The sequence below is a fragment of the Octopus bimaculoides genome, chromosome 14, assembly GCF_046866305.1.
Source record: "Octopus bimaculoides isolate indiv1 chromosome 14, ASM4686630v1, whole genome shotgun sequence".
NCBI classification, from domain to species: Eukaryota; Metazoa; Mollusca; class Cephalopoda; order Octopoda; family Octopodidae; genus Octopus; species Octopus bimaculoides.
Genome location: NC_142941.1, coordinates 44,907,456 through 44,924,409, shown reverse-complemented (window position 1 = coordinate 44,924,409; position 16,954 = coordinate 44,907,456). Strand labels below are relative to the sequence as shown.

At 33.7% G+C, this 16,954-nt stretch overlaps 1 protein-coding gene across 22 annotated transcripts in view; it reads left to right on the top strand.

Moving 5' to 3' along the window:
• The window catches only part of LOC106872895 (protocadherin beta-15), a 181,419-nt gene extending 164,899 nt beyond the window's left edge, over positions 1–16,520 (top strand). For 13 of the 22 annotated variants that reach the window (XM_052973036.2, XM_089362764.1, XM_052973040.2 and 10 more), the window contains 3 exons: positions 2,269–2,343; positions 10,915–11,134; positions 14,140–16,520. In XM_052973036.2, the coding sequence (XP_052828996.1) occupies positions 2,269–2,274 (6 nt within the window). In that variant the 3' untranslated portion in view covers positions 2,275–2,343; positions 10,915–11,134; positions 14,140–16,520. The remainder of the gene's footprint in view (positions 1–2,268; positions 2,344–10,914; positions 11,135–14,139) is intronic. The other 9 variants (XM_089362766.1, XM_089362757.1, XM_089362762.1 and 6 more) reach the window with 1 other exon arrangement.
• The last annotated feature ends 434 nt before the right edge of the window (positions 16,521–16,954 follow it).

Genomic DNA, 16,954 nt, shown 5'->3' with positions numbered 1-16,954 from the left:
TTGCCTCGTTCCATATCAAAATCCATTTCTCTCAGCTAACTTTTAACTGTTCAATATCAGGTGTTCTTTGATGCTTTTTAGATGATGTCTATTATAATGCCACCTTAAGCAACTCTGTCCTGGTCCATTCTGAGAGCATTATCCAGTCTTATGAGCTGTCAGAAATTTTATTTCAAGGACCACATTTCCAAAACCAGTTTTGTGGTACAGTTCCTCAATTGGCAATTTGTTGCACCAGAAGAAGATGTAACATACTTTCTTCAGGCATCCATATGTTTAAGTCCACTTTTTTCACTCACCAGAACTGGGAATCATACATTGGAACAGATTTGACTTGGTGTTACAGAGTCTAGTCTTAATCCTAAGACTTATATTGCATTGGCTGCTTCCAAATCAATTACAGATTTGCCATTGCTAATATGGTGTCTGATCTTAATCCTCACATTGTATTGCATAGGCTTCCAGATCAACTACAAGAGTTATTATAAATCACTGTAATATTTTTGCAGACTATATTAAATGAAATAGAATTCACTTGTTTTATGCAGATAATGTCCACAGGTAGTTTTTCATAATCATTTTGCAAACTTGGAAACAATTTATCAAAAGGTCCTTAATTTTAGACATATTTATCAAAAGGTCCTTAATTTTAGACATATTACACTTCCCTCAAAACCCTGGAATTCCAGATCCAGAAGCCCCACTACTGGATGAAGTTTAAAGTCATTTCCAGGACACATTGTCTTATAATGACAAAAAAAAAAAAACATAGATATTTATTGATGTACAAAGAAGATAATCCCAAATTCTCAGTTTCTTAACAGATTCTGTGCAATCTACTAATTATTACTTACCACATCTCATTTTCTCCTTGATTCCATCACTGGTAATAATTATATGTGCGTTTTATGGCACCATATAAAAAAAATCATCGAGCACACTCTGCAAAGTGGTTGGCATTAGGAAGAGCATCCAGCTGTAGAAACCAAGCCAAATCAGACTGGAACTTGGTGTAGCTATCCAACTTTCCAGCTCTGGTCAAACTGTCCAACTCATGCCAGTGTGGAAAATGGACGTTAAATGATGATGCTGATGAGGAAGTAGCTGATCTCACCATGATGACCTATTGCTCTAAATCTAGAGTGTGGAAAACATTCCCCTGCATCCAAATTTGAAACTGTCTGTAGAAGAAGTTGTTGAAAACCTTGAATGATTTAATTATGGGCTCAGTCCCACTGTATGGTACCTTGGGCAAGCGTGTGCTGCTGTAGCACTAGGCTGACCAATGCCATGTGAATAAATTTGGTTTACAAAAGCTCCATGAAGCTATATGTGTGAGTATGTGTAGATGTGTAGGTATATATGCGTATACATATATTATTGGGTGTATGTGTCTGTTAGAATGTTTACCTTTACCAATGTTACAATTGGTGATGATGTTGTCATCACTTTCTCTGTTAGCATATCTTGCAAGGGTTCTGTGGTTTCAAAGATGTGTGGAATAAGCAATCAGTTGCTTGAAAAACCTCTTAAGATTAGCAATAAGAAGAGCATTTGGCTGTAAAACAATGCCTCAAGAATACAAATATTCAACTAACACATGCTGGCATAGAAAAACAAGTAGAAATGGATGAAGGAAAATATGATAGCTGCATGGTAAAAATGTTCATACACACTCACACACACATTCATTCACAAACACATACACATATACATACAAATATACATGCAAGCATATATATATATATGAATACATTCGCATATCTAGAGGACAATTTATCTTTAAGACACACGCATACACACATACACTTGCATGCAAAAATACATGCATATACATACATACATATATAAAGATCTATCTATCTATCTATCTATATATATATATATATATATATATATATATTTAAGGACACAATACATATCTTTAAGTACTACTATTAATTTCATGTGTTGAGAAATATTTTAAACACATTCTTCAGGCACAAACATGTATTGCGTCCTTAAATAAATAATAGTTCTCTTACCAGATGGAGTACTTTTTTTGTTGAATTTTCTATCATGGAACAGTACATTATATACATACATATATACACACACATACATACATATATATATGTATATATATATATATCTATTCATGTGTATGTATATATATATATAGCTAGATAAGTTATTTAGAATCCACAAACATATGCATTCATTTATATTACAAGAAATTAAGATGCAACAACAATAATCGTACTTTCATGGAAAACTTATTTTTTTCAGCAGTGAAATAATCCAAAGTGCCAAAGTCTAATACAAAGAATAACAATATCCAGTTACCAATAATGGAAGAAAACGGTAAGCATTATCACCTCAGATCTTTGCTAGAGATAGGTAAACATTATTAACAGAAATGTTTCCAATAATACCGTGAATATACACTCACACAATTACACACTCACATACGTAAGAAGCAGCATTCCAATAAAATGTTCTGTAATGTAAAACTGTAACCAAAGATAGGTCAGTTAGTCCATTCACAAAGGCAGTGCTTATGCATCAGTAAATCACTGGAAATAGCATATCTGTTATGAAGCAACCTAATCAGTGGTGAAGCTCATTGAGTATAGAGTGGGTTGCTGAGTTCATAAGAAAAACCCAGGAAGCTTCAGTTTGTGTTTATTGGAAATAACTAATTCTGCTTGGGAAAAATTTGGATCCGAGTAAAGAATGTAGGGATATCGAATGATATATTTAATAAAGATGTTTATAGGCATTTGCCTTCTACATAGAAAAAAAACAAAACAAAACAAACTAAAAGATAGATTTGCCTCTAGGGCATCCTTGTCATAGAAGCCATGCCACTGTAGTCATTGACATATGATGCAGTTCTGCTGACTTGTCAGGCCGTCACAAATTATCCAACCTATAGCAGCATGGAAGCCAGACATTAAATGATAATGATGACAACAATGATGATGCTGATGATTTCACTAGTATAAATGTATATTGGTCTCATACTGTGGATATTGAACCTGGGATATCCTTATTATGCTACTAAATAAGGTTATTGAATATAGATATTGAACTTGGAATCTACATAGCACTATGCTGCAAAATATCTAAACGTTTGAAATGATTTATTGCTAATATGATCATAAATTTTAGGACTATTTAACCTGAGTTTAATAACCATATTAGCAATAAACAGATATTTACATTTACCCAGCATTCCACTTGGTTTGATCACGAATCACTATCAAGTCTATTATTTATGGATGCATACACAGTACTTGACTGGATTAGAACCAAGTACTGTTTCCAAATCAGTCATGGACAACTTGTGACCTGCAGGACCTTCTGATGCCTAATAAGAAACAACCTTCAATTTTTTTTTTAGTAGTGTGGCTTGCCTAATGATAAGCCATGCCTCATGTGGCATCTTTCTCAAAAAATTTGACTATGTCTGTGTTATGTCTCAACGCTACTGCTATCTAGCACCTTCGGATGATCTCTACTCAACTGCTACACAACTGCTACTCAACACACCCCGCCACGGCCAGACAACCTCTATTTATATGTCTTGGGAGATCCTACTTCTTCGCCCGTCAACACAACAGTCTGTTATAAACCAAGTGTAGTAAACCTTCTTATAACTTATGCCACTGGTGCATGCATCACTAGCATATGTGATAAAACATACTACTGATATAAATATTAACAAAACAAGATTATTATAGTATATGCATTGTTTAAAAATTATGCTATGTTTAAATATAGTAGAGATTGTATGAAAGCATCATAATTTGCCAAGAGGGTATATCAGATTTATGATGATCATCAGGAGTTCAATTGCTGACCAAATCATATTGCTTTGAAACAGATCGCTTCCACCCAGTGCTGGATTTACTATTGTGCTTAGGTGTGCTTAAGCACAGGACTCTGTTGACTGGGGCAGTGGGGCATCTTCCTGCCTCCCACCAATTTTTTTTGGATGAATTTTTCAAATGTCAAACATTCGAATTCAAATGTTATTCCTAAAAGTTATAAAAGTGAAATTAATAATGTGAACTCTTTTACATGTTATTATTTTACATAAAAGGGCCAATGAAGGGCCTTTATAAGTAAGGGGTCCCCAAGTACGGGTCCTCATAACTTAATTAGCACAAGGCCACATTTGTCCAAAATCTGGTACTGCTTCCACCACATTGGTTAATCCAAAACATACAATCCAAAGATATTATCCTTGATGGTGAGTCAACAGGCTATTAAAAAGCTTGCCTATCATCTTTTCAGGGTTGATAAATTAAGTACAAGTTGTATAATGAGGTCGATCTAATTGACTGGCTCCCTCCCCCAAAATTTCAGACCTTGTGCCTTGAGTAGAAAAAATTATTATAAAGATCTAATCGACTAGCCCGCTCCCCCAAAATTTTAGACCTCGTGCTTAGAGAAAAAAAATTATTATAAAGATTACTTGACAGTACCTTTTAAATATTCATAACACTCTCTTAAGAGAATTACATTCATATTTGTGTAAATATATTTTCTAGAGAAATTTCGAATAAATTCCTTAGCAATTGTGAAACTTGGGAATTTCAATAAAGCACCTCACATCACCACCTGTTTATTTATTTTTTTAAAATAGAAAGTTACTATTAGTTTAAAATTCTTCTTTGTTTATCCTAAGCACTAGATTCTCCTCATAAAAGATTATTCCAGCCATTAAGTATCTGGCGAAATGTGTGAACTTTTTGTGTTGTTGTTAATCTTGCTTGGTTTTACATAACTCTTTTTTAAAAAAAATTTTTTTCTCTATAGTATTTTGAATATTTTATCTAATTATTATTCTTTTTAAATTTCAAGTAATTGCTCTTTGCTTACAACACATTCCAGCTTGTTTAGATTTGAAATTTTAGTAATTGAAGCATTTACTGTATTCTTTATCTTTCTTCTTTAGAATATTTGTGAGAGACTATCACAGGTAAAAGTTGAAGGGGAATATTGTTGGAGCCTATTAGAGGTGATGTGAGTGATGTGAATGATGCGAAGGCCTGTGAACTAGTGGTTCGGGGTGTTGAACTTGTGATCATTGAAGTGTGTCTTTGAGTTTGTTCTCTACCATCACATGATAACTAGTATTGGTGTTTATGTACCGATAACTTAGTGGTTTGGCAAAAGAGACTAATTGAATGTGTCAGGCTTAAGTACTGGGGTCGATTTGTTTGACTACATCTTTCAAGGTGGTGCTCCAGCATGGCTTCAGTCTAATGACTAAAGCAAGTAAATGATAAATGATAAAATTAGAAGATAATTTAAACAACAGGAAATTATCAAGAATTTACGTTACTGAACGAATGAAAAACAATTATCTATCAAGACTTTACATTTAGGTGTTGAACTGGCAGTGTTGCTAAGGTATCAGATACAATGTCTCATGATATCTATTCTGATCTCTGTGTTCTGAACAAATCCCATTGAAGTCAACTTTGCCTTTTGTCATCTTAGGACTGATAAAAAAAAGTGCCAATTTAGGGTAATCGATTGACTGAAAAGAATAACAAAAATTACCAGCCCTGTGTTTGTTTTTAGCAAATAGTTTTAGCTATTTAATTACATGCACCATTATATCTTGTATTCCTGTGTGCAAACTATGTGATGTAATTTTAGCATGATACACTTCTTGTTAACGGTTATTTCAAACCCAGTATTTTCTCTTTGTCCTCCCTGGTTGACAATATGTATTTGTCAAATACAGATAAGCATAGCTATATAAATGATAATCTTGGAAGTAGTATTTGACATAATCATCAAACAATGAATGAAGCTTAACAGAACAGCAGAAAATCTTGAAGTGGAGAGCAAGAGTCAAGGGAGACAACTTCCTAACATCAGGATATCTGTTTTACATTAGCAATGTACTTGGTTTAAAAAATGGCATAAGGAATTCATAACTTATTGTTTCACTATTCTAAAATATAAAAGCAGGATTGGTAGAACATCCAACAATTGAAGAATAATGCCTTGCAGCATTTAGTTACATCATTTTGAGTTCAAATCCCACTGAAGTCAACTTAGTGTTTTATACTGCGTGGGTTGATGAAATAAAGAACCAGTCAAATATTGGATTTGATTTGACTGATTGTTCCTTTCCTGCCAAATTTCTATCATTCTGCCTATGTAGGAAATTGTTATTCTCACTTTTAAGTTTATCTCCATAAATTTTATATAGAACTCTGAACCTTCACTGCAAGTTATGATGTTCTGCAATGCTGACTATGAATTCTTTAGACAATCTAGAGAGATAAATTTAAAAGTGAGAATATCGCCCTGCTAACACAGGGTGAGACACAATATTGACTTGTAGACCTGTGATATGCTTGGAAATGTATGATGGATGTAAAATGAAATACTGTTCTTCACAGTAATTAATATCAAATTATCATTATGCCTTTCAGTATTTTTGTTATGTCCCCTTACATTGTAAGTTTGAAACTTACCAAAGTGGACTTCACCTTTCATTCTTCCAGTAAATATATTGAAAGTAGTGTCTTACAAAACCAGTTGTGGTCTTACATTTTTCAATTGTTTAATAGATTATTTCCTTATATTATGTTTCCAAAAGCGTTATTTATTTAATTTCATGTAAACCCTTCACTCTCTGCGGAGCATTGGTCAGTGATAACTTTTCTCCATTCTCCACTGTTCTAAGTTTTGTTTGTTTGGGATTGCCACTTATACTCCTGCAACATAAGTTTTTTTTCTGGGTATGTGTTAACCATATGCAAACCAATTTTTATCTCTGAGAAGAAGTGATCTGTATTGTTCTGGTTTCCATCCTTTAACCTGCTCAGTATGGGAGGCCCTATTTGGGGCTTGTGTACTGCTGCCATAGCTTTCAAAGTCATTGAGGCACACAAGCCAGAACACTGTTGCAAGGACTAGATCTTGTGGTGGTAGCAAAAGTCTTATTACCTTGTGCTAATGTAAAAAATCCACCTGACATAAGTATTCTTTTCTACTTTAGGCACAAGGCCCGAAATTTTTGGGGAGGGGGTGGCCAGTCAGTTAGATCTACCCCAGTACGCAACGGGTACTTAATTTATCGACCCTGAAAGGATGAAAGGCAAAGTCGACCTCAGTGGGATTTGAACTCAGAACGTAAAGACAGACGAAAACCTGACTTAAGTATTGTGCAATATTTTGTGATGTTTGCAGACTGGCAGGATTATTAGAGTGTCAGGCAAAATGCCTTGCAATATTAAGTTTTATGAACTTTTATGCTCTGAGTTCAAATCTTGCCAAAGTTTACTCTGCCATTCTTCTTTTTGGTATCAATAAAATAAAGTATAGACACAAATAAAAAATAAATTGTCGTAATTTAACATTTTTTCACTTTAATGTTGTAAAGTATGTGCCATGCAGGAGCATATGTTCCAGGTGTGTACTAGGTGTGTACTAGGTGTGTGCTGCACACCTATTGAAAATGGCAAATTCATTATAAATATTAACCTTATTCATTAATTTAATCACAAATCTTAATGGAAAACTTTTGTTATAATCCTGCTTGAAATTTGGTGGCATTGGGTGTGGCGGTTCACCCACCATAAACCACTGGTGCCATGATATATTGGAGTTAAACATATTCTCTTACTATCTTACCCTCCACTAATCTAAAATAATGAGGCCTGATGGTCAGTGTTGGCAACTGGCTGATGGTCGTGTTGGCAACAATCAGTTCATATGAGAGTTTGTAGAAGAGGTTGATCAATTTATTTGCAGTGAGGAGTGAAGACTCTAGCATTTTAAGCTCTTGTTCTTTGTTTGAAAGAAAAGAAGAGAGAGTTTTGTTTCTCCCTTGAGAATTGATATTCAGAGAACTAAGCCATACGCTTTATACAATTAAAAGGAAATGAAATGAACTTATGGTTTCTAAGTTTTCTGTTCTCCAAAGAACTGAAAGTATGAAACTATCATCAAGATTTATCTCCCTTGCATTATACTACACTATCAATACATTACTCGAGTACTCGGGTTCCGATTCGGTACGAGAGCACTAAAGTATTGATACAGGACTATAGTACTAGTACCAGTACAATACGTTAGTATTAGAGTATTAGACTACCAGTATAGCATGGATTATAAAGAAAAGAAATGTAAGGAAAAATATTCATATGTGTTTGGTATCATTGTGAAATTCAGGCTCAAGAGGACATTTTTCAGTTGCTGAGGATAAGAACTGAATCAATTAGCTTCATAGTAATCTAACAATTCGCTCTTTTCTCCCTTCCAAACTGTTGATGATAGTAGCAGAAATGCATTCATTAAAATGTTATTGAGACTTGTGGTTGACACAGCTCATTTACATAATGGTACCAAGATGATGGCCCAATGTTATTTATTCTAGAGCACTAATACCAAGATTTATCTCCCTTGTATGTATATATATATATATATATATATATATACTTTTACTCTTTTACTTGTTTCAGTCATTTGACTGCGGCCATGCTGGAGCACCGCCTTTAGTTGAGCAAATTGACCCCAGAACTTATTCTTTGGAAGCCAAGTACTTATTCTTTCGGTCTCTTTTGCCAAACCACTAAGTTGCGGGGACGTAAACACACCAGCATCGGTTGTCAAGCGATGTTTGGGGGACAAACACAGACACACAAACATAGACACACACATACATATATATGATGGGCTTCTTTCAGTTTCCGTCTGCCAAATCAACTCACAAGGCTTTGGTCGGCCCGAGGCTATAGTAGAAGACACTTGCCCAAGGTGCCACGCCGTGGGAATGAACCCGGAACCATATGGTTGGTAAGCAAGCTACTTACCACACAGCCACTCCTATGCCTATATATATATGTATGTATGTATTCTATCTTTTACTTGTTTCAGTCATTATCCTACGGCCATGCTGGGGCACTGCCTTGAAGAATTTTTAGTTGAATGGAGAATGAATTGACTCTAGTACTTATTTTTTTTAAAGCCTGGTACTCATTCTATTGGCCTCCTTTGCCAAACCATTAGGTGACAGAAACATGTAAAAAAACATGTAAAAAGCACCCGTGTTGGGGCTACATAAAAAACACACATGCTGGTGTCATGTAAAAAGCACCTATGCACGTGCCATGTATAAAGCATTGGTGCTGGTGCCACAGAGAAAGCACTTAGTATACTCTGTACAGTGGCTGGCATTAGAAAGGGCATCCAGTCAAAGAAACCATTCCAAAACAGAGAATTGGAGCCTGAGAAGCTCTCCAGATGACCAACCTCTGTTAAACTGTCCAACCTTTGCCAGCATGGAAAACGGACATTAAGTGATGATAATGAGGATGATGATGATGATAGTGATGATGGTGATGATGACGATGACAGCAACGATGATGACGATGACAACTACGACGATGATGATGATAGATGATAATGATGATGATCATAATGGAGAGGAGGATGAAAGGCAGAATTGTTAGTGTCAGATAAAAAAAAACCTAATGATATTTCTAGCTCTTTACATTTTGAGTTCAAATCCTGCTGAAGTGAAGTTTACTTTGCATCCTTTTGAGCCAATAAAATAAAGTACAATCCAAGTACTGGAATCAATGGTATTGATAAAAAACCTTTCTCTTCAAAACTGCTGGAATATTCAACAATTATTTGATAGAAGAGAACAGTCAACAAAATCAACCCAAGAACTTAACAATTAGTTTATTGAAGATGAAAGACAAGCCTAGTCATAGTTTTCATTTACAATTCCAATCAGATTGGAGCCTGGTGTAGCCACTTGGTTCATCAGTCCTCAGTCAAGTTGTCCAACCTATGCTAGCATGGAAAGCGGACGTTAAACGATGATGATGATTCACATCTGAGATGTCTTTATTGATTGGATTGTATTGCTTTAGTTCAGTTCACAGCAGGATGAAGACCTCAGCATGTTCTCTTCCCCCAAACCGCAGTCTGATCTGGAGGCTGTGAATATTGGTTTGATGAGCCTACTCTGCCACACAGGGAGAGGGATGCAGGTTTTGTACTCTGACTATGGAGGAGTTAAGTCAGATGTCTTTATAGGAATATTAGATAAACTCCTGCACTTGACTGGTACTCAAGGTTCAGAAGATGATATAGATGACTGGTGCAAAAGGATGACAACCGAAGCTGGTTTTGGGGGTGTTTTATAAGGAGCAATAAAACTAGTCAGAAAATAGATCATAGCAAAAATGAAATAATCCAAACGATTTTCTTACTTTGTTTAAGAGTGTAAGTTTCAGATAGAGTAACACTTTACTTCAATTGACTACCTGTAACATTGGCACAGGGTAGCAAATTTTAAGTTGAGTATAGTTAATTGTGTCAACATTAATACTTGACTGGTATTTTATCTGTTGACCACAGAAGGGTGGAAGACATAGTCTTCATTTTCTATTATGAATCCGTTCCCATTTAAGATGCTTTACAGGAATGTATTAAATCAGCCACAGGACTTGATTGGTATTTTATTTTATCCATTTTGAAAGAATGAAAGAAGGTAAAGATAACCTTGGAGGAATAAAAGGCAGAGTTGACTTCAGCAGGATTTGAACTCAGAATGTAAAAGTACACATCTAGATGCTGTAAAGTGTTTTGTTTAATGCTTAATAATTTTGCTAATCTTGCCAATATAGGAATTGATTGCCTAGCTATCATAATATGTTTGTGGCTTGTGATCTAAAATTGAATGCATGCAAATATGATTGTATGCGAGTGTGTGCATGTGTGTGTGTATGTGTGTGTGTATATATATATATATATATATATATATATATATATATTATAGATGTATGTATATATGTGTGTGTATTTGTGCAGTAAAATTATCTGCTTATTATGTGAAAAGAGATTACATAAAGTTTTATGTTGATTTCCATTCACGTTTCTCTTCAGATATAAATTCCCCAAACAACAGTGGCACATGGTGGCAAAGCAGTGGAAGAAAAACTCTTATGTCATGAGACTTTCTCTAGTTGCCTGACTATCAGAGTGATGTAATAATGTCAGCTTATCAACTGATAGAATTGGAGTGAGGGAGACCAGACATCTTTTATAATATATCTACCTATCATGGGAACAGAAGAATCATGAAACATCAGGATTATTCTGACATGTGAGAAATATTTCAGCTTTTTGTTGTTATAATTATTATTTTTTTTTTTTTATTAGCTAACTTGATTTTTCTGTTTCATTATCATTTTATTTCTAAAGCAAAAAGTGGAATATTCCATTGGAACTTTGCGTTTCATTTCAAGCTTATTATAAGTTTCTGCAAATCATGATCATAGAACAAATATATCTGAGTAAGGAAAAACAGACAGATTCTAAGAGATAGATTTTCTTTTATTGATTTCAATCATTAGATTGTGGCCTTGCTGGAGCACTGCATTCAGCCCTTTAGCATTTAAATCAGCCATATTCAACCCAAACATTCTACCTATTTTATATCCAATAAGCTATAATGTCATTCCAAAAATAAACAATCACATCAATGAAAACTATTAGCTAACATGATTTGACTATTTCATTATTATTTCATTTGTAAAAGAGAAAGTGGAATATTCCATTAGAATTTTGAGTTTTATTTCAAGCTTATTTTAAGTTTCTGCAGCTCATGATCATAGAATCATGATCATAGACAGGTTCCAAGGGACAGATTTTCATACAAGCTTTTGTATTTCATTCTTTTCTTTTATTGCTTTCACTCATTAGGTGCAACAATGCTGGGACACTGCATTCAACCCTTTACCATTTCAATCATCCACATCTAGCCTGAATATTCTACCTATTTCATATCCAGATCAGCTAGATTCTGCTTCTTACACCTACCCTACAATGTCATTCCAAGAATAAACAATTGCATAATAGAAATCTCGAAGCTACAAGATTATGCAAGATTAATGATTAATGTAAAACAATGTGGATAAATAAGCATTACATTAACCTTTTACTCTTTACTCATTTACTTGTTTCAGTCATTTGACTGTGGCCATGCTAGAGCACCGCCTTTAGTCGAGCAAATCGACCCCAGGACTTATTCTTTGGAAGCCTAGTACTTATTCTATCGGTCTCTTTTGCCGAGCTGCTATGTTACAGGGGCGTAAACACACCACCATCAGTTGTCAAGCGATGTTGGGGGGACAAACACAGACACACAAACATATACACATACATATATATATATGTATTATTATTATTATTATTATTATTATTAAGGCAGTGAGCTAACTGAACCATTAAATGCTGGACAAAATATTTTGTGGCATTTCTTCTGGTTTTACATTCTGAGATCAAATTCCACTGAGGATGACTTTGCTTTCTATCATTCCAGGGTCAAGAAAATCAATACTGGTTAAGTACTGGTATTGATGCAATCAACTAATACCCTCCCCAACACTTCAGGCCTTTGGTCAATAGTGGAAAGGATTATTAAAGTGGAAAGTAGGTAGAATCGTTAGCATGTGGGCCAAAACGCTGTTAAGTTTCCTGTCCATTCTGAATTCAAAGCCTGCTGAGGTCGACTTCAGAATCAATAAATTAAGTACCAGTTGAGCACTGGGGGTTTATGTAACCAACTTATTCTCTCCCATTAAATTTCCGGCCTTGTGCCAAAGTTTGAAAACATTAGTATTAAAGTGGTGAGCTGGTAGGAATCGTAAGCATACTGGACAAAATGCTGTTATGTATTTTGTCTGAATTTACGTTCTGGGTTCAAATTCCACTGAGATTGATTTTGCTGCTCATCCTTTCGGTGCTAATAAAATAAAGTACCAGTTAAGAACTGGGATCAATGTAATCGACTTGCTTCCTAACTCCAAATTTCAGGCCTTGTGCTTATAGTAGAAAGATTTATCTTAGTAGTAGTGGTAGTAGTAGTTGCTGTAGTTATAGTAACAATCAGGAAATAAAAAGCCTTATGATTCATGTTTTCAAGGGTTCATTTCCTCTAACCCTTAGTTGAAATTTGTTACCATCTAGGTTCTCTTTATTCTTCACATTCTTATATTATTGTCTTAGTAGTTTCTGTTCTAGGACTTAGTGTTCGTATTTACATTTATGACAGGGGAGATAATTCAGTATTTCTGTTCAAATGTATTTCTCTTCATGAAATGAGAACAATTCCATCCTCCTCCTCCTCATCATCATCAATATATATATATATATATATATATATATATATGTATATATATATATTTTATATTTTGTCTTTTACTTGTTTTAGTCATTAGACTGCAGCCATGTTGGGCACCACTTTGAAGAATTTTAGTTGAACAAATTGACTCCATACTGATAATTTTTTTGGTAATAATCTGGCACTTATTTTAAGTTACTTTTGCTGAACCACTAAGTTATGAGGGCGTAAACACACCAACACTAGTTGTCAAGTAGAGGTGGGGAACAAACACATACACAAATATACATACACATAGATATATATGTATGTATGTATACACACGCACACACACACATATTTTGATGGGCTTCTTTCAGTTTCCATCAACCAAATCCACTCACAAGGTTTTGTCGGCTCAAGGCTTTAGAAGAAGACACTTGCCCATGGTGCCATACATATATAGATGTTTGTGTGTCTGTGTTTGTCCCTCCACCATCGCTTGACAACCGATGTTGGTGTGTTTACATCCCCAAAAGTGACCGATAGAATAAGTACTAGGCTTACAAAGAATAAGTCCTGGTGTGATTTGTTCCACTAAAGGCAGTGCCCCAGCATAACCGCAGACAAATGATTGAAACAAATTAATGAATTAAAAGAAAAAAAGAAATATATATATATATATATATATATATATATATGTTGTTGTGAGGTATATTTCTTAACTTCACAATCATGCATTTAACATACTGGAGAGAAGGCTGATAAGTATTTTGTCCAGCTTTATATTCTGAGTTCAAATTCCATAAAGCTAACTTTCATCCTTTCGGGGTCGATAAATAAAATGTATCAAAATATGAATTTCTGTTATATTTTTTATATATTGCTCTCTAAAATAATGAAAACCAAAAAAAAAAAACCAAAAACAAAAGCCTTTATTTTTGTGTTTACCAAATTTTCCTTGCTGTCCATAGCAGTTAACATAGATTTACCTCATTTTGTTTCAGACCCACAATTCCCATCACTGCATTCATTATCCTCTTCTTTTGGGAAGGAACCAACTTACCAACAACATTGAAGCCACTACTATAGCCAACCTACCAGCCAGCCTGCCAACCAGCCAGCGATCCAGTCAATTCAAGAGTTGAAGTTGTCTGATGTTTGATGTTAGAACACAGTGAATGTCAGGCAAACACTGGCTCTGAGGAGAAAACTGATTGGACTTCAATTCTTCCATAAGGGGACAGTGGTTATTCTGGATAATATTCACACAGCAACATGTGAGCGTAAACTAGGATTTTCTCTATTCTCAGAAGAACAAGACAAACCTTAAACAGCAAAATATAAGGATTTCATTCAAAGAAACCAATTCAAAGAATCAAAAAAAGATAAAATGATAGAAAACAGAAAAAAATAATAATAATAATAATTGAAAAAAAAAATAGAAAAAAAAATAACAGACAATCAAATGCACAATTGGTTTACCTTTGACAGACGTTGCAAAGCTCTCATGTCTCTGAATGGTGAACAGTTATGATTAAATATATTTTTGCAGAGCAACTATGGAACTTTTGGATTTGATAACCAGAAAGACAGCTCGGTTGAGAGAAGTATCTAGTATCTAAATACTTCATTTAATCCTACCTCAGGGTTACAAAAAAAAAAAGGCAATTTGAGCAGCGTGTCGGTTGCTTGTGTGTGTGTCACATAGGAAGAGACCCCCCCTCCCCCAGAACACTCATTCAGGTTGTTGTATTTCAATGTAAAGAAGTCATTGTAAATAAATCAACTGTTTACATGGTGGAAAAAAAAAACACAAAAAACAACAGGTCTTTTTTTTTTGTTTGGTAGATTTTTTTAAATTTTAGTTTTCTAGAAATTTTTATTTTGTTTAGTAGATTTTCTTTTAGACTGTTTTATATATACATACATATATACATACATACATACATATATATATATATATACATGCATATATATACATATCCATATACATATATAGATATATAGATATATATACACATATATACATGTACATATATATATACATATCCATATACATATATATATATGTACATATATATATATATACATATATGCATGTACATATATATATATATATATATATACATATATATACATATACATATATACATATATATATATATATATATATACATGTATATATATATATATATACATTATGTATATGTATATGTGTGTGTATATGTATATATATGTATGTATACACATGTATGTATGTATGCATGTGTGTGTGAGTGTGTGAGTATGTGTGTATGTATGTGTGTGTGTGTGTATGTATCTTTTGTTTTGGATATTTTATGTCTGCTTGTCTTAATTTTTATTTATTTTATTTATTAGTTCCTTAACTATTATCTTATTTATTATTTTATTTTGATAAGCTTGTACATTTAAAAAAAAAAAAAACATTTTTTTTTTGTATATTTTTTTAGTTTTAGAACCAATTTTCTTTCCCTCAATTATTCTAAAATCCAATTCTTACTAATTACGAAAAGGATGTTTATATGTACTGGGCAGTAATTGTTTTAACATTCACTCAAATACTTTACAGAAAAAACAAAACAAAAACAAAAACAAAAAATTCTTGGAAATATAACCATAAAAAAAAGAAAAAAACAATGGAGGAGAAAACTCAAAGAGTTGTGACATGTTCTCAATGATATATTTTAAAAGGCATCTTATATGAAAGATGGTGAATGCATGCTAGAACTTATTGGTCCATTCCAAATGTACATTTGGAGAACCAATAATAATAGCCATGCATCTGTTTTCTTTCTTTGACCTCACAGTTGGTTCAACTATTTTTTTTAAAATTTCATTCAAATTTTGTTTCTGTTATGGATTAAATATTTTCAAAGGCCATTCCATAGCAACTTGGTCAAAATTTGCTGGGGTCAGGTGAAGGCAGATAATTTGAAAAAAACAAAAAAACAACAACAACAAAAAAAAAACTGGATTTTTTTTTTTTCTGCAAATCTAAAGAGAGTTGAAGCATAGCAGTTGGGAGGCTGTTTTCACAAAATTGCAGCATTCGGACAAAAATTATTCCCATTGTGATACCTTTATGCAAGAAAAAGGACAAAAACCTACTACCAAGAAGCTCTTCACAGGGTGCAGGAATGACCAATTTAGGTATGTGTGTGAGGAAAATGCGAATTGGTAAGGTTTATTATGCTGTATTGAACCTTTCCAAGTTTGCCAATGCAAAATTGTATTGGCTGGACTTGAACTCTCATCCTTCAGAGCGATGAGTCTGCCAACCATTATGCCACAACTCCCACAACAGACAAAAACTAAATGTATAAAATATAATAAGCTAAAATAAAATAAACATAAAAACAATAAATTTGCGATCAAATTATTTTATGTGAATATTTTCACTGTCAACTGGTTCTGTTAGATGAGCTAGTTAGTCATATTGTATATAGCCTTGTGTTATATCTAACTGCCTGCTGTTATATATCTCACTGCCTACTGTTATATGTTATACCACATATCAATATATAACATAAATTAAATATACTAACATTGAAATTATATTGCATTTTATCACACTGTCTAAAAAATTACATTTCATCACATCCAACATTGTATTAAAAAATATCTCACATTTGATATTGTAGCATATGTCGCTGTCTAACATTTATATCATACCATGTTTTTTGGGTTTTTTTATAATCACACTGGGAAAACATTATATTGCATCATGTCAGAAACACCTAATACTCTTCCGTCATGATTAAGTATGAGTGTTTACTCAAGTGAAGGTTGTCTTTATGT